The sequence below is a fragment of the Fusarium flagelliforme genome, assembly GCF_020744385.1.
Source record: "Fusarium flagelliforme strain FIESC 12 MPI-CAGE-AA-0113 chromosome Unknown B0J16scaffold_3, whole genome shotgun sequence".
In the NCBI taxonomy this organism is placed as follows: domain Eukaryota; kingdom Fungi; phylum Ascomycota; class Sordariomycetes; order Hypocreales; family Nectriaceae; genus Fusarium; species Fusarium flagelliforme.
The window spans coordinates 3,908,109-3,927,542 of record NW_025763505.1 but is presented as its reverse complement, the minus strand read 5'-3'; the positions used below and the strand labels follow the sequence as shown (position 1 = coordinate 3,927,542).

General features: G+C 48.9%; 1 protein-coding gene across 1 annotated transcript; it reads left to right on the top strand.

Moving 5' to 3' along the window:
• Nucleotides 1-4,704: 4,704 nt before the first annotated feature.
• On the top strand, nt 4,705-19,326 carry B0J16DRAFT_265894 (uncharacterized protein; the record flags this gene model as incomplete). The annotated part of the gene is made up of 3 exons (XM_046123410.1): nt 4,705-5,660; nt 5,708-19,130; nt 19,189-19,326. 3 exons carry the CDS (start codon nt 4,705-4,707, stop codon nt 19,324-19,326), a joined length of 14,517 nt encoding a protein of 4,838 aa, XP_045985116.1.
• Nucleotides 19,327-19,434: the final 108 nt, after the last annotated feature.

Below are 19,434 nucleotides of genomic sequence, written 5' to 3'. Positions count from 1 at the left end.
TTTAGTTTCTGCGTGAAACTTCACACCGGTCGATACGACACGACGCGACGTCAATCCCTGAAACAAGAAAGAAGAAGAAAAATCTGACAAGCAATGAGGGCGGCGAAGAACGGCTTGGACGGCATACATGGATCATGGATGCCACAAAAGCCGATCACTCGAGTTTTTGCAATGCCGTTGGAAGAAATGAGGGGCTAGTCCCGCATACGAGAGATGGAAATGTCTTGTTGATTGGAGAATTGACAAGTTGGAGCGGATTCTGAAGACTAAGATGCTCCAGTGTGGAGATGAGGGAATTATCTGATGATCTGATAAACCGGATCTGATAAGATCTAATTAGCCAAGTCACAGTAGCGCTGCGCACCAGCCTCAACTTGACTGGCTCCCGATCCCCAGGGGTCCGTCATTTTACTAGGTACTGGCCCCTGGTGCATGGGCTAAGCCCCTTGCAAGAGGTTGTATTGGATGGAATTGCTGTGCTTTTACTCTTTGGGGCCAGGTACCGATCAAATAAACGATGTGAGAGGGCAGAATTGGGAGTCTCATGAAAAATTTTCTTCTCTCGTGAATTGAATTATCCCTCTTCAGTTAGAACCCAGGCTTGACCCGTTACATACAGGCACAAGCACTACCTAAGTTAGCCTTCAGCCCCAATTCGCCTTTGATCGATAAGATGTGCAGAGCTGAGCTCGAGCAGTACGTACTACGATCTAGCGGACGGCGGTTTCGCTGACGATGCCCCATTGATTGATTAGATTGTAAATCTCTGCTAAGACATTCTGAGACCGATAACGGTGTGTCAAGCATAAAGTGCAGTACAGCAACCCCGGTCGAAATGGCGTATGTATCCATTGTGTTGCAATGGAAGAAAAACTATCAAGTTATGCATAAGACATGCATTGATGGGACGACGTACTATGTAACTCTGGAAATCCCCGTGGCGTGGCACGATGGGATCGACGAAACCGTAAGATATTCTGTACGTAGTGTCCTGATATCTGATGTTGATGTCTTCTTTTCTGTTCTCTAATATGCTGAACCCTTGTTTCGGGACACGCGCATTTTGTGATCTAGAACATCTGGACCTTACCAACAGTTCGGCACTGGGCAGCTGCTGTTGGTTCAGTCACATTCAACTGTCATGCCTATCCTTCTATGATCCTGCCGCTGTGGACTACAGCGGTGCGTACAGTAGCTTCTCTGGAAGACCCCGGTATTTAATTGACACAAAGCCGTAAGCCACAGTCAGGGACCAAAGTCACTTCACATTCTTCGGCATGCAGGTTAGGGGCGAAGTAGCAGAGACTTTTTGTAGACGAAAGTATAGCGGACTGATTCAGGTTCCCGAAGTCCAGACTTGTCATAAATGTGAATTTATATGCTTGGGGTGTTCGAATCTTGGACGAAGCTACTTCCGCATTGGGAGGCGACTTTGTATCCAGATCAATGCAGAGTTGAGCCAGCAGACAGTAGACTCTTGGCTATATTACAACAAATGCTATACACATACGTCATTTGGAGTGAATTGAGACATGCACCGCTAAAGTTGTGGGTGACTGAATGAAGGGAGCTTCTAGAAGTTATTGCAGAGTGACCATGATCATAATTGCTGAGCATTTTTTGACGAGGTCTTGTGATTGATACTGCAATAATTGCACCGGAGAACTTTGGTAAAAACTGACGTGGGTACCATGTAAGACAGCTTCACGCTTATTTGAAGGCGCCATGCGATTAGGTTATCTGATTAGATCAAGTCCAAGATCAGCAAGTCGGCCGCTGCAGGCATTGAAGTGCTGTGATCAACATGCACCGGCGTTTCTTAGTGTGCTTAACAGCATCACAATCGAGTTGACATGAATTAATTCAAGGGCCACAGCAGCTGATAAAGTAAAACCTGGAGTGTATCTCTTCAACACTACACTTTAGACATTTCCGTCGAGATGCCTTTCTGTGAGGGTTGATAGCTATCTAACAATTGATTTTCGATACTGACAACAGGGTAGGAACCTAATGGGCGATGAACGCATGCACCTTCCACTTCCACGTACCTACCTATGGGAACCCGGCCCACACCTCCTTCCCACTTCCCCACCCACTCCTTGCATCATCCAAGGTCCAAGGTCCAAGGTCCAAGGTCCAAGGCAAGGGCCAGGGCCAAATTTCCACTCATCACTCCATCACCGCTTCATCACGGCTTTCAATATCGTCCAACGTCTTAAGCCCTGACTGGATATTGCTTGTCTTTTTGTCCGCCCTCGCATCGGCGTCGATAAATCTTCACTCCATGTGATGGATGTGTCTGCAGTACCGTTACTTTCGGCGCCAGCCGCTGACGCCGCACAATTTGACTTAACCGCTCCCTAACGGCGTCGCTGCTCCATCAGCCACAGAATGAACGACAGACCAACCTTCGTCTCTTTCGTCTTGTTCGCCTACTTTAGTAGGTAATTCTTCTACCTTGCCATCGACTGCATCACCGATCCGAACCGTATTCGCTCGGGCATCCGAGACTGCGCCGACCAAGTATGGGTCTTTCCGTAGATGAGTCTGGGGTTTGCTCTCTACTATCACCCTAAGGCATCATCACTTCAACAATTGAGGGATGGCTCAATCCTTTCCGCTGCCGTGCCGATACCTACCCCGATGCCCCTCTAATCAACCGTCACAAATTTTATTCATTTGATGTGTCCTATCGATACGCTTCATGCTTCGTAGACAAGATAGGTAGGTAAACGAGCATGAGTCGTCTTCTCGACGCAGCCCTTAACCATTCAATACACTCTCTATCATTCTATTTGCACAAGCCCTATGTCGAGCATTTCTCTCTCGACCTTCTTGTATTGCCAACTCCGTCTCATCCGCAATCTCGTACATTCATCAATGGTATATCACACTGTCATACATACCTACCTAGTTTCTTACTCAATATCATCCCACGCATATTCTATATCCCCACCGCACCTTCCCATCTGTGTATGGCATCCATCTCGTAACCCAATTCATTCTGGCTCTCCTCTTCTATGACCCGACCCCAGCATCATACGGACTAATATTCGCCGGAACATCGGCAAGGTTCTTGTGGGTGATGGTCCGTGTCTGATATAGGATGGTAACGGAGTTGCTTCTGTTACAGACGAGTGCACCGGTCAAACAGATGTGACTTCGACGGATGTCGCAAGCGAAAGTCATTTGTCAGAAATGGGGCTCCCTTTATCTCGGGGCGACCCGTTGAGGATCCGTCGCCTGCATAACCAGAAGCAACTTCAATGTCAATTACCAAACCAACCGAGTGCTGGGACTCGGATATGACCTTCGAGTGCAGTTGCTTGCCATGCAACCAGCGTTGCTTCGTTTCTGACCCCAGCCTCAATCCTTCAGCTGTTTTTTAATTCAATAGCCGCCGTGAGCGTTCCTACCCAACGGCCTGTCAGGTACATTACGTTCTTGGAACCCTCCACTGAGCCTCTTGGAGTGCCAAGAGGAACCAGCCTTTCCCTTGTCGGGGTTGGTTCGTCGATCTAACGTCCAGTGTGATCAAGCGAGCTACCCAATACGGAATCACGAATTTTTATAAGCCCATCATATGCGCTTCCCAGCAGGTGGTGAGAAAAATCACCTTCGTGATCTGTTCTGCACTGTTGGGTCCAGGTTCGATCAAGATTTGAATGGACCGATGGAGCCAGCGTTCAAGTGAGTTCGTCACATTTTGAAGCCCAAGTAGATGGGGACCAAGTCGTGACGCAATCCATCGAGCAGCTCTCTGCTCATTTGACACCAGACGTCAGTCGTATTGTCAGTGAAAGAACCACTATCCCGCGCACCCACGCCGTACCCTTGAACAGTACCGGCACCCTACAATTTTAGCATAAGCCTAATAAGGTCATTTCATTGTGTCCCCAACGGCAAAGAGGTCCACCATAGGCACGGATACAAGCGTCGCAAACAGAAGTCGTGGTATCTCGGCTCACACCACTTCACTTGTACCATTCAAACGCGACGCCACATCAACAACATAAAGTCAGGGTCTTGACTTTTACCTCACTTGGACCGGGTACATGCCTTGCCAGCCCCTCCTTTCATCTTGTCATGGCTACTAACCATGCACATGCAGAACACTATTATAGCCGGGTTCTGCTTGTCCCTGCCACTCTCGCGAGTCGATGAGTAATTAATCGACGCTGACAGGCTGGATTATTCAATCATCCACACGCCCCCCTCGAACAACCGTATTACCTGCCACGCCTCGAGCTTTGCTTTGGCGAATCATTGTGACGCCGATTCTAATACGGCTTGCGGTCGTTTGCTTTGCCGCGATTCCAATTCGCAGCTTCCGTGTTTTGTACCCCGGCTGAAGCCCACTCATCCCGAGTCTTGGCTCCGCGTGGTCCTTGAGTGACCAAAGCAGCCTGATGTAAGTCCACTCTATTTTCGCTACTAGCAGTTTGCCTGTGATTCATGCGCCGGGATGAAGCTTCTGGCTGACCAGAATATTCCCTAAAAGGGCCATATCTACTGCATGCACACACCTCCCAACATTACCGCTACCGCTGTTGGCGTTGATTATTACTGGTGCTGTCTGTTAATCGCAACCACCCTCCATCACTGTTATCACTACTAGCACTGTCGTCTCTTTTGCTTGAAAGCATCATCGTTGTAATTAACTCATATTTCAGTTCGCCAACAAGCTGACGGGCTAAAGAAACAATGGAGCTCACCGGGCTCTCAATCATCAACGCCCAGGCATCTAGACAGCCTGGGCCAAACCTCTTACACGAGCTGGTTAAACTTTCTGGTCAACAAGTTGCCCTGGATTACATGGGAAACAACGAGCGTTCGAATTTCACATATGATCAGCTGCATGAAGCTGCAGCATCCCTCGCCGTTCGCATCACCAAGGTTTCGGGCAGTGGAAATGGGCAGTTTGTTGTTCCTGTTCTCATTCATCAGTCTCCTTCCCTCTATATCTCCCTCCTAGCCATTCTGAAAGCTGGAGGAGCTTTCTGCCCCTTGAACGTCGATGCACCACCGGAGCGAGTGAAATTCATTCTTGGCGATGTAGCTGCAACAGTGGTGCTGGTATCAAAAGAGCTTGCTTCTGAGATACCTAATGATATCAGTGCAACTGTAATCATAGTTGACGGGGATGAAGACCAAAGTAGCCCTCCAACGCCAGCTGAAACAAACCCTCGAATTCCCATACCCGAAGACCTGGCATATGTCATGTACACGTCGGGATCAACAGGAACACCGAAAGGTGTGGGAATTTCACATGATGCTGCTACACAGGCTCTTATTGCCCATGATAGGCACATACCCCCGTTCTCACGCTTTCTGCAGTTCGCAGCACCAACGTTTGATGTTTCTGTTTTTGAAATTTTCTTTCCATTGATTAGGGGAGCAACTCTAGTCAGTGTTCGGAGAGCAGAGATGTTGGATGATCTCCCTGGCGTGCTCCGTACTATGCAGGTAGATGCTTGTGAGCTCACTCCAACAGTCGCTGGGAGTCTGTTGCGCAAGAGGGAAAACGCACCAGGCCTCAAAGTGCTTCTAACTATCGGAGAAATGCTCAACGCGCCAGTCGTTGAGGAATTTGGAGGCGATGAGAACAGACCAAGCATGCTCTGGGCAATGTACGGTCCAACTGAAGCAACTATTCACTGGTAGGTTGAAATATTCTAGCCGATGTTCAGTGCTAACCTGTTCAAAGTACCCTCCAAACGGCCTTTTCTTCTGATTCTTCGACGGGAAATATTGGTATGCCCCTCGACACCGTTTCATGTTTTATCATTGCAATTCCGGAATCGGATGCTGGACAATCCGAGATAAGAATTCTTCCACAGGGTGAGGTTGGAGAGCTCGCCGTGGGTGGTTATCAGCTAGCGACTGGCTATATCAACCGACCTGAACAAACAAACTCGGTCTTTGTTGAGTCGCCGTTTGGCCGGATATATCGTACAGGTGACAAGGCCAGACTGCTTCCAAACGGCAAGCTTGAATGTTTCGGTCGTTTATCAGATGGCCAAGTTAAGCTTCGAGGACAGCGGTTAGAACTTGGAGAAGTGGAACAAGCTGTCCTTCGAACATCAGGATGCCATAGTGCTGTCGCAGCGGTAGTGAGATCTATCCTGGTGGTGTTCTGCGCCGTGGATGCCGGAGTCACTGAAGATGCTGTTCTGAAGCACTGTGGTGATTGGCTACCACAGTACATGATTCCTGGAGAAGTGGTTTTGATGTCTGAATTTCCTCGACTACCTAGTGGGAAGGTCGACAGGAAAAAGCTCAAGACTGAGTATGAGGAACACAAAGCAGAAATTTCAGAAGCCACCGGAGACTCGGAACCTGTGGATGAGTTCGAGTCGGAGCTTTTGGAAATTGTATCTCGCGTTATGAATTTCAAAGTCAACAAGTCCACCCCTATCACTGCCGCTGGGATGGATTCTCTCAGTGCAATCAAGCTCGCCTCTAGCCTTCGAAATGCAGGTTTTGCTATTGATACGACTATCTTGCTGAAGGCAAAAACCATGTTCGATATTGTATTCTCTGCCAGGAGGCAGATGCAAAATCAAGTTGTCAGCTCTCAACCGGTTTATACCACCCTGTCATTGGACCTCGACCGGCTTCTGCAGCAAAACGCCACCTTGGCCCATATAAGTGACATGGTCGAAGATGTGGTACCATGTAACCCGTTGCAGGCGGCTATGCTGGCTGAAACATCCCAGAACCCAACTGCGTACTGCAACCAGGTGGAGCTTAGCATCCCCATGAGCTACTCTGTTGATCAGATACGTGAGTCGTTCACTGAACTGTCGCTGAGAAATCCAATTTTACGCTCAGGGTTCGTGGTTGCAGATGGGCGATTTGTCACAGTTCTGTACAAGAAACTCCGCCCCGAGCAAATAAGAATTGTTGATCAGATAAAAAATGACCTCAAACTTTCATCACCCCAGGAGTTCTGTTCCCCCATGTCACTTCAGATCCTTGGAGATGCCATAGACGGAGATCGTCGTGTCGTTCTACAGATACATCATGCACTATATGATGGTTGGTCTATGGATGTCCTCCTTTCTGATTGGTCAAGACTGCTGTTGCAAGAATCAGTACCAGAACATCCACCATTTCGGGAGGTCATTGGCTTTTACCATACTCTGCAGACAGATGATGCTGCACGAGTGTTTTGGACCGAGCATCTCGCTGGATGGAAACAAACACCACTCCCTAAGTTGCGTGACAAATTTGTTCGCTCATGCGAAATCCTGTCGTATCGAAGGCCTATGTCACTTCCTCGCGACAGGGTTAATGCTGAGGCCCAGAAGAATGGGTTCAGCCCTCAAGTTCTGTTTCAGGCATCTCTGGCTCTGTTATGGACGAGTGTTACCGGGGCTCGTGATATCACGATCGGCTCGGTGACGTCTGGAAGGACTATTCCGGTGACAGGCATTGAGCAGATCGTTGGACCTTGCATCGCTTCCCTGCCTGTCAGAATAGATTTCGACAAGATTTCTATCGTACTCGACCTCCTCAACAGCCTACACTCCAGCAACAGAAAGATCATGCAACACTGCGCAGTCTCTTTGTCAGAGATCAAGAAATTACTTGGTTTACATCCAGCAGAGAGTCTATACGATATACTGTTTGTCTACCAGGAATCGCTTACTAGCTCTGAACGTACACACAACGTGGTCAAAGAAGCTAGCCATCTTGATCGCTCGGAGACGCCCATTCTGTTCGAAGTCGAGCCAGCGGGAGATGGATTCACTTTGCAAGTCACGTATCATGAATCAGTCTTATTGCCAACGACAGTCCAGCACATGGCTGATCAATTTGAGGCGTTGGCTCTATCAATCTTGGAAGGGCCTACCCAAGAGATTAAATCTACATTGAGACATCTTAACTGCATTCCATCTATTGACAATGTCAACGCTACTCCGCCTCAAGAAGTTCCTGATCTAGCTCGACTATTCGAGGATGTCGTCCGCAGAAATCCTGACGCGGACGCCATGCTTTTTGCTTCCTCTCTGGAGGCTACGAGTCACATTACTTGGTCATTCCAAGAGCTGAACGATCGCGCAAACCAGATCGCGCATTATTTAAAAAGCTGCGGTATTGATGTCGGCCAGGTTGTCGCCATTGTCATGGAAAAATCGCCTACTTTGTACGCGTCAATCTTGGCTATCGTTAAGTGTGGCTGTGGTTACCTACCCATTCTGCCTTCAACACCTCAGGCCCGTACTCGCGACATCTTGATACAAGGCGACATTAAGCATTGTCTGGTAGATGATGCCTCATGCGACCAAATACCATCTGTGTCGGGATTATCAATGGTCACCGTTGACATCAACCTGGTCAATGAACTTTCCACTGCCAATCTCAGTATCGAAGTGAATGGGCTTCGACTTGCGTACGTCATTTACACATCTGGAACGACAGGAACTCCCAAAGGTGTCGCCATCCAACAGCAGAGCATTGTAGCCAACATCGCGCATCTCGCGGCAACCTACCCCAAGCCTTCCAGCTCACAGGGGCGGCTTCTTCAAGCATGTTCTCAAGCGTTCGATGTGTCTGTTTTCGAAATATTCTACACATGGTATGCCGGTATGTGTCTATGCGCAGGCGTTAACGACACCATTCTGGAGGATATCGAGCGTTCTATACGCGATCTTGGAATTACGCACCTCAGCATGACACCGACCGTGGCCACCCTCGTTAACCCTTCAAACGTTCCGAGCGTCGAATTTCTTGTAACTGCTGGCGAGCCTATGACACAAGCTGTGCACAAGAAATGGCACCACCAGTTGTGGCAGGGCTACGGACCTTCTGAGACCACAAATATCTGCACAGTCAAGAAGATGACAGAAGATGATCACATTGAACATTTGGGACATGTCTTCCCCAATACCTCTGTTGTAGTTCTATCCCCAGAGAGTCTCGACACAGTACCTATCAACTGGGTGGGAGAATTCTGCTTTGGCGGTGCCCAAGTCGCTCAAGGCTATCACAATATGCCGGAGCTTACGGAGCAAAAGTTTATCCAACATCCACAGTATGGTAGGCTTTACAGATCTGGAGATATGGGCCGAATGCTTCCTGATGGTTCGTTGGTCATATTGGGTCGTATTGATGATCAAGTGAAGTTGAGAGGTCAGCGAATTGAGATAGGTGAGATCAACAGCACCGTCACTATGGCTGGATTCGCGTCCGCAGCTGCCACGATTTTGGTGCAACGTGATGAGGGTTCCGCCAAACAGTTGGCTCTCTTCTTCGTACCTCGGCATGGCCCTACGGAGCCTTTTGTGCTAGAGGTGGATGATGAAACACAACGTTCTCTGGCTGCGCACCTGCAATCACACCTGCCCGGATACATGGTACCATCCTACCTTATCCCAATCTCTTCAATGCCAATGACATCCAGCGGAAAGATAGACAAGCGCCGGCTACAGGATTGTTTCAACGTATTGGACCGGCATCATCTTGAGAAGGTCTCGAGATCTTCCAGCGATGCTCCGGATGAGGGCGACTGGAGTCAAATGGACTTGCTTATCGCAGAAGCCATCACCGAATCTGCGAGAGTGTCTATGGATGACTTTGGAAGGTGGACATCCTTCACTCTTCTCGGAATAGACTCCATCTCTGCAATTGATCTTGCTCGTGTTCTCAGTTCCAAGGTGGTGGCTCGAGTTGCAGTGTCTGATATTCTACGCAACACAACAATTGCACAACTGGCGCGATGCCTGGAAGAGAAGACTTCAAACCAAGGGACCGAAAACCTCGGTACGGCCAAGGAGTTCTTCCCGGCCGCTTTTATCACCTCAATGGAAGAACTCTTCAGGGACGAGTCAAAGACCGTCAAAGCGGTTCTACCTTGCACGCCTTTACAGGAAGCCATGCTTTCTCGAGGACAGAAAGGATACTACAACAAAGTTCTCTTGCGTCTAGAAGCAGAATCGGAGGCAATTCGATCATACTGGGAAATATTGTTCAAAAGACATGATATCCTCCGGACCTGTTTCGCTACAACGACAGACTCTAAGCGTGCTATCGCTCAAATTGTCATTGAAAAATGGGAAACCCCTTGGAGAACATTCGATATCAATGAACCATCTTTTGATGGGGCAATCGAAGAACACCTCAAGTCTTTGCCTGATCCAGTTGACTCCAGGACTCCACCTGTGTCTCTAGGTCTTCTCCGATATCGAGGCTCCGAGTTCCTGTCATTCATATGCCATCACGCGCTCTATGATGGCGTAGCGATGGAGCGGCTTCTGAAAGAAGTAGAGGCGCTCGCTTCTGGCGAGAACCTACCACCTCCAGTGTCTTACAAGGAATTTCTGGGCATCTCGACCAATCTACCGGAGGATACTGAGGAGTTTTGGCAACATCACTTCCGAGACTACAGGGCATCGTCGATCTTCCCTCAGTCAAGTTCGAGCGAGATTGATCAGAGCACCTGTACCACCTCCCTGGACATGCCTCTGGCCGACCTACATGGGCGCCTCCGCGATTTCGGCACGACACTGCTTTCTGTTTGTCAAGCAAGCTGGGCCACTGTTCTCGCGATGGCCTACCGACAATCAGATGTCTGCTTTGGGAATGTTATGAGCGGCCGTACGTTAGATATTGACGGACTGGACAGGCTTGTGGCACCGTGCTTCAATACCATCCCTATTCGAGTTGACCTACCGGGGATGTCAAGCAACATTGATATGGTTCGGCATTTGCAAATGCTGAACACCGAGCTGCTCACGTATCAATTCACGCCCTTACGCCTCATACAGCGTAGTATCAATCGCACCGGCAAACACATCTTTGATACACTGCTGCTGCTACAAAAGCCGTTACAAGATATCGACCAGAATGTCTGGACACTCGAAGGAGACTCCGGAGATATGGACATTCCCTTAGTGTGTGAAGTAGTTCCCTGCCCAGGACTGAACTCACTTGTGATCAACCTCCATCGCGACATGAGTATCGTAACTGAGGAGGTTGCCACGGCCATGGCCGATGTGTTCAAGATCATACTGAAAGCAATTCTGGCAACTCCCCATTCGAAGCCAATGACTGAAACAGACCTCCCCGACAACTTGAGATTGATATTGAAGCAGCTGGAACCCCGACAGGAAAAGAAAGAGGCTACAGGGCCCATTGCTGACGAGAAGGAAAAATGGAGCCAAGTTGAGCTGGAAGTCCGTCAAGTCCTGGCCAAACTCTCTGGAGTGAGCGAACAGCGAATCCATCGGCGTACAACCATCTTCCAATTGGGTCTGGACAGTATCAACGCCGTTCAAGTGGCATCAATTCTACGTCAGAGCGGGTTCGTGATTTCCGCTTCTGATGTGATTGAGTGCCCTAGCTGCTCCAAGATAGCTGCGAAGCTGCTGGAAAACGGCTCTAAAACAAAGAGCGAGTATGTGAAGAAATATGACCTTGACCAATTCGCACACCAGGTCTACCCAGAAGTTGTTGAACGCCTGGCCGAGACAGCAACTGTTGAAACAATCCTTCCCTCCACACCTGTACAATCTGCTATGCTGGCATCTTTCATACAGTCTGGAGGCGAACACTATCTCAATGCCATGGAGTACATTGTCACGGAAGATATTCCGCTTGGAGATCTTGAAAAAGCCTGGCAGTTGCTCCATGAGAGACATCCTATGTTGAGGACTGGCTTCGTTCCCATTCAGCATGCGGACACCTCATTCGCCATGGTTAGATGCACACCAGGCTCAATGGAGACGCCATTGAGTGTTTCAGCATCTGATGATGATAATATGTCTGACCTTTTGCGACTGAAGGTTCGCACAAGTCAAGGTTTTCTTGCTGCTTTGCACCGTCCTCTTTGGACAGTGGTTCTGACCGAGAAGCCTGAAGGAACTTCCATGAAACTCATCATTCATCATGCTCTTTACGATGCACCTGCACTTCAATTGATGCTTGATGACCTTAATGGATTGGTCAAAAACGAGCAACTGCCGCCAATCTCCAGAATTGAGCCCGCGGTGTCTGCCATCATGAGCAACTCACTGAACGACCAAGAATCTGAGAAGGCTTTCTGGGAGGCCAAAGCGAGTAGCTGTGTTGTCAACAAGTTTCCATTGATGACCCCGCTGCGAGTTGAAAACCGATGCGTATTGGCAAACGTGACCACGGCCTCATTGTCATTTACGAAACTCAAGCAAGCTACTCAAGCATCAAACGTGACCATCCAAGCGGTCATCCAAGCGGCCTGGACCCGTGTTCTGGCTTCTTACCTTGGTGAGAACTCAGTGGTATTTGGCGTTGTACTATCTGGAAGAACAACCGATGAGACGAGAGACGCTGCGTTCCCATGTCTCAACACCGTCCCTATTGTGGCAGCCAATGTTCCATCCAATGCTGAGCTAGTCAGCCATATGATGAGCTACAACCAGCACCTTCATAAGCACCAGTTCTCGCCTCTCAGCAGGGTTCAGAAATGGCTAAGTCATCCAGCTGGCCCTGTATTTGACTCTCTTATTGCTTATCAGAAAATGCCTGCCGCCGAATCTTCTTTGCCATGGAAGCTGGTTAGTGACGAGGCAAGAGTCGAGTATTCGGTCTCGTTAGAGGTTGAGCCTAAAAGCAATGATGAGATTCGTCTTTGTATTACTTACTATGATGATATTCTTCCTCACGAGCAAGCACAGCTTCTGATGAGACAATTCGATGCCTCGCTGAGTCACATCGTCTCCAATACCTCCGCCACCGAGGACGACGCGTTTAATATTACCTCTGACTTGTACTCTGTTCTGCCGCCATCATCTCCAGTACTTGATGCCCCCGTGCAATTCTTGCATCAGTTCGTGGAGCTGAGAGCAGCTATACATCCTCATAAACTTGCTCTTGAGTTTGTCTCAGCTTTTGATGGAGACATGAGCATCAAGCAACAATGGGACTACCGCCAGCTCAATATCATGGGAAATAAGGTGGCAAACATACTGCAAGAAAAGCTCACTCCGGGCAGCATCGTTGCAATTCACTTTGAAAAATGCCCTGAAGCTTACTTTTCGATTCTCGGTATTCTCAAAGCTGGTTGTTCCTTTGTTGCCCTCGACCCATCAGCGCCCAGGGCTCGAAAACAGTTCATCGTTGAGGATTCGAAGGCACCTTGTCTCCTTACCAGACGTTCGGAAGATCTCGACTTTGAAGCCAATACAGCCATTTTGGAACTTGATGTAGAGTCGCTAACAAACATGGAGCAAGAAGATCTTGCTTTCCAACCGCAAATATCTCCCTCAGACACCTGCTATTGCCTCTATACCTCCGGAACTACAGGGACTCCCAAGGGCTGCGAGATCACTCATGACAATGCTGTACAAGCGATGATGGCCTTCCAGGAGCTCTTCAAGGGCCACTGGGATGATGAATCACGCTGGCTTCAATTTGCAGCACTGCACTTTGATGTTTCCGTTCTCGAGCAATATTGGAGCTGGTCTGTGGGCATGGCTGTTGTTGCTGCCCCGAAAGATCTCATCTTGGACGACCTGACAGGATCCATCAACAAGCTTGGAATTACGCACATTGACCTGACACCAAGTCTGGCACGGCTGACGCATCCCGACGAGGTCCCTAGCCTCTGTCGTGGTGTCTTTATTACTGGAGGCGAACAGCTTAAGCAAGAGATTCTCGATGTTTGGGGTCCGGAAGCCGTTATTTACAATGCCTACGGTCCAACAGAGGCCACTATTGGCGTCACTATGTTCCAACGCGTGCCCATCAATGGCCGACCCAGCAACATTGGGAAACAGTTCCCTAATGTTGGCTCGTTTGTGTTCAAACAAAACACAAATACACCTGTTCTACGCGGTGGTGTTGGCGAGCTTTGTGTATCAGGTAGGCTGGTCGGCAAAGGCTACCTCAACCGGCCTCAACTCACAGAAGAACGATTTCCCACCCTCGAAGAGTTTGGCGAGAGGGTCTATAGAACCGGAGATCTCGTCCGTGTCCTTCACGATGGCTGCTTCGAGTTCCTCGGTCGGGCTGACGATCAAGTCAAGCTGCGAGGGCAACGACTTGAAATTGCTGAGATCAACCACATCATACGTACAGATGTCAATGATATTCAGGATGCTGCAACGATTGTGGCTCGCCATGGAACTAGTGGTAAGGATGTCTTGGTGGCATTCGTCGTTGGCAAGGACTGCATCAAACAGCCACTCGAAGTCATGCCGGACAGAGAGGGTCTAGCTGCTAAAGCAAAGGAAGCCTGTCGTGCTAAGCTACCAGGGTACATGGTGCCAACTTACATCCTCACTCTTCCATATATCCCGCTTTCATCCAACAACAAGGCGGAGATTAAGGATCTGAAGAAGCTGTTCAACGAACTCGCTCCGGAAACGCTCATGGAGCTCTCACATGCGGCATCAGCTCCTATTTCGCAAGGAGCCCACAACATTTTGGCTTTGCTATATGAGGCTATTGCGCAATTCAGTGGAATTGACAAAGATGATCTCTCACCTACAACAAGCATATTCGACGTTGGCGTCGACTCTATCACTGCACTCAGACTAGCCGCGCTTCTCAAATCTCGCGGCCTTCAAGCAGCATCTCCTGCTACATTGCTCAAAAACCCCGTCATTGGTGATCTTGCGAATTGCCTTGCCAGTACCGCCTCGACTCAACGACAGAAGCTCACTCGAGGAGCTGAACAGTCTATTCAAGCGTACGCCCATCGGCATCGTGGCTTAGTATGCCAGAGTCTCAATGTCAGACCAGCGGATATCGAGTATATCGCACCTTGCTCACCATTGCAACAAGGAATCATTTCGCGATCCATCACGAGCAGCAAGCCTGGTGCTTACTTCAATGCCTTCAAGTTGCATCTACATCAGAAAACATCTGAATCAAAACTCCAACAGGCATGGAAAGACTTAGTTTCGTCAGAGAGCATCTTGAGAACTGCTTTCGTGCCTACGATGGATGGCTTCTTGCAAGTCGCGTTGCGGAACCCTGCCTTTCCCTGGGTGTCGAGTATCGTTGGTTCAGACGAAGAGGTTGGAGGCTATCTTGAAGAGCAAAAGGCGACTTGGATACAGAGAAACGAATCTTTGATCACACAGCCATTTTTGTTGACTTTTGTGGAAACACCTACATCGAGATTGCTTGTTGTCTATATCTTCCATGCCCTTTATGATGGGAATAGTTTCGATCTCATGATGGACAAGGTAGCTGCAAACTACGCAGGGGTTGTTACTCCTCAAGCGCCTTCTTTCTTTGAAGCTCTTATGTCTGGCCCTTTATCAAGGCATGGCAGCTGTAGAGGTTTCTGGGAGAAGCACTTGGACGGTTGGGTCCCCTCTCCAATCACAGCAAACGAGAACGGCGCATCCGACTCAGTTGCTGTTGCTGAGCGTGAGATGTCTATCTCGAGCCTCGAGGCGATCCGATCTTCGCAAAACGTTACACTCCAGGCTGTTGTAATGGCACTTTGGACTTCCGTGTTGCAGAACATGGTCCAAAATCAAGTCACTGTTGGCGTTGTCGTATCAGGGCGAGCGATTGATCTTCCAGGAGTCGAACATACCATTGGCCCTCTCTTCAATACCGTCCCTTTCAATCATCAGTCCGTCCCACACGAGAATTGGAAATCGCTTGTTCGTCGATGCCATGACTTCAATGCCTCGGTTCTGGACTTTCAACATATTCCTCTCAAGGATATTCAGAAATGGTGCTCCCATAACAAAGCCCTATTCGACAACCTCTTCACCTACCAGATTGAAGTAGACAATACTAATGGTCATGAGCTGCCATTTGAGATCGAGGATAGCGAGGCGACTCCCGACTACCCCCTCGCTCTAGAAGCCGTCTATACGCAACAAGGAAGGCTCCGGCTTACACTTGTTGCACAAGGCCATGTCATCTCTTCGTCAAGGCTCCACCATCTCCTCAGCGAGATTGAACGTTTTGCAGACCTAGCGGCCAATTCGCCGGAGAGCGAAGTGCCTGTTCCTGAAGCCAGAGAAGTTTCAATCAGCGATCCTCACAAACGACCCGCCACAGAAGATACGCAGAGTCACTTTGAATGGACCCTAGAGGCTCAAGGAATCCGAAACGAGATATCGCATTTGACTGACGTTATACCCGAAGACATTGCCCAAGACATCTCCATCCTAGAACTCGGCCTTGACAGCATTGATGTGATCAAACTTGCAGCCAAGCTCAAGAAGAGGGGTGTTAACCTGACACCCTCACAAATAATGCGTCATCAGACAATTGCCAGGATGGTCACTGAGTTAAAAAACCTCGCAACTGACTCAGCACATCCGGAAAACGAAGATTCCATGATGCGTATTAAAGACAGGTTACACAAGTATCTTGAAGCTTCAGGGGTGGACATGAAAAACGTGGAATCTGTGCTACCGCCCACCCATCTACAGGAGTCCATGATAGCCGGGATGGTCCATTCTGATTTTAAATCTTATTTTAACCATGATATTCTACGAATGTCTAACCAGGTTGATACCGCAGGCCTGGTTGAAGCCTGGCAGCAACTTATACACCAAACTCCAATCCTAAGGACCGGCTTTGTGCAAGTCGAGAGTCAGGATTTGGACATGACATATTGTCAAGTGGTGCGCAAGCCTCTTGATATTGACATTGAGGTGGTGGAAATGCAGGACCTCGATGAATTGCGTCAGGTCACCGATGTTGCGACAGCCATGGCTAGAGGCGGACAAGGAGAGAAGCATCTTTTCCAACTGAGACTGGCCAACGTGGGTCAAGAACGATACCTGGTTCTTTCAATGGCACACGCCCTCTACGATGGATGGTCTTTGAGTATAATGTTCCAAGACCTCGAGGCACTATTGGAAGGAAGATCAATCATACGACCTCCAGTGGAGCCATTCATCACCAGAGTTTTGCATTCCACAACTCGCAAGGCTCGGGACTTTTGGACCCAATATTTGGAAGATGCTTCATCGTCAATGGTTGCGACGAAGGCTTTGCTTCCAGCAGCAGAGACTGCCGCCCAGCGGTTCGAGTCTGTGTCGACTATCACTCTATCAGACATTGACGCAGCTTGTAAAAGGCTTTCTGTCAGTCTTCAGGTCCTCTGCCAAGCCTGTTGGTCTATCACTCTAGCACGCCAGATCAAGAGTACAGATGTGACGTTCGGAACTGTTCTATCTGGCAGGGATTTCGACGGAGCTGAAAACCTGGTGTTTCCAACAATGAACACAGTTGCCCTGCGTTGTATCCTCCATGGCTCAGCTCCCGAATTCCTGCGGTACATGGAAGAGAATATGACCGATATCCGAGACTTCCAGCATTACCCCCTCAGCAAGGCTCAATCGGCCGCAAAGATTGATGGACGGGACTTGTTCAACACCTTGTTCATACTTCAAAAGTCACCGACTCCACGCGACCCGATGGATGATCCTCTATTCACTTCTGTTGAAGGGTCCTCAGCGACCGAGTATCCTCTTTGCTTGGAAGCTGAACCCGTTTCTGACTCGTTAGTATGGAGGCTTGCAATCCAGCCTCAATGCAATTGGGATGGGGGTGCTCAAAGCCTTTTCGAGACGCTAGACAGTGTTATGAGCTTTCTTATGAAGCCAGATGCCCCTGAAATCTTATCTTTCGGTGACCATGGCGTATCGATCTGCGGTACCTCTCCAATCATCCTGGCAGAGAGTATGGTTCTTGAGCACAGTTCGATCATGGAATTACCAACAGATAACAAGATTGAGTGGAGTCAAGTCGAAGAAGGAATTCGAGATGTTCTTCATCAAGTCTCAAATGTTCCAATTTCTTCTATCAAGCATTCCGACAATTTGTATCACCTTGGCCTTGACTCGATCACCGCCATCAAAGTATCGTCTCTTCTGAGAATAGTGGGCATTAACCTCCGACCACAAGATCTTATCCGATCTTCAAACATCTCGGAAATGGCCCAAAAGGCCAAGCACAAGCCAACGACGCCCTTGCAAATGCCAGAGACCGATGCGGGATGGAGCCCTCCTGCCGATATTGATATAAAGCAGCTGCTTACCGAGAACGGCATCGCAAACGAAGATGTAGAAGTTGTGCCAGCGTTACCGATGCAAGTTTACATGTTGACAGCATGGCAACGATCCAACGGATCCGTCTTCTTCCCAGAATTCCCTTGCAGAATCAATACCTCAGCTGATACGGGAGGAATTCATGACGCTTGGAGCAAACTTGTGTCTGAAATACCACTTCTACGAACATGCTTCATTGCCACAAAGTCTACGGCCATCCCTTTTATACAGGTTATTATGAAGAACCTTGTAGTTCCACTTACAGGAGCGCAAGTGGGAGAGTCACCAAACTGTGACACTCGGCCACTGATCGCGGCAAGTATTCAACAGGAGGACCAAGATACATGGCTCTTGCGTCTCAAACTACACCACGCTCTTTATGATGGAGTCAGTCTTCCGGCGTTGTTGCAACGATTCTCTGAGTTACTCAACGGTGCTGCCACTATTGGCAGTGTTGGCCTTTCTCATTGGAAGCAGTTTGCCATGCGCCACAGTACGGATGCAGCTCGTATGGCGAGACAAGAGTTTTGGACATCGTACCTCAAGGGCGCGTCTCCCAATCCTATCATCACCAACCCGGAAGCAGACGTCACAATGCGAACCTCGCATTTCGACAAGTCAGCGATCTCGGATATCAGTCAAATCCAGATCCTTGCCACACAGTCTGGCATTTCGTTCCAGTCTTTGTTTCTTTCAGCTTACGCGAGAGCGCTCGCCAACCACAACAATGCCCCGGAAGCTGTGTTTGGCATGTATCTTGCTAATCGAGCCGCTGGCGAGAATCTCCCGCGAAACTACCCCACCTTGAATCTAGTTCCACTGAGGGTTGACTCTCCCAATCGCCCTCTGGTTGCCGTTGCTGCAGACATTCAGAGAGATATTCATCAGATCACATCCGACGGGCGAGCAGAAGTCGGTCTTTGGGAGATTGCACAATGGACGGGGATGAAAGTAACATCTTTTGTGAACTTCCTAAGCCTCTCGAGTGACACCGGCTCAGCCGTCAATTCCGTCAAGGTACTGTCTGAACAGGACACAGATGTCGCTCGCCATCATCGCGCGCCTGATCCCCTCGAGCTGTACTCCCAGGAAAACATTGTCAGGAACGATATTCCGGTAAGTCGATTTGTGCCCGTTCAATTAGCCTTGCGATAACTAACATACGGCGTCTTAGATGGCTATCGATATCGAAGCTTCTATTAATGGCAAGAATCTAAGCATAGGAGCTTTTGGCTCTCAGCAACAGATCTCTCATGATGAGGCTGTAACTTTGGTGGATAACATTGCAAGAACATTGAGCGAAAGCTCGTAGATAGAAGGTTTAGAACAGGCGGCGTAATTCTTTCACATCCGGTGTTTGGAGATTTAGACTAGGCGTGATGTTCCTACAGAAGGCAGACACAAATCGGGTTTTGCATAT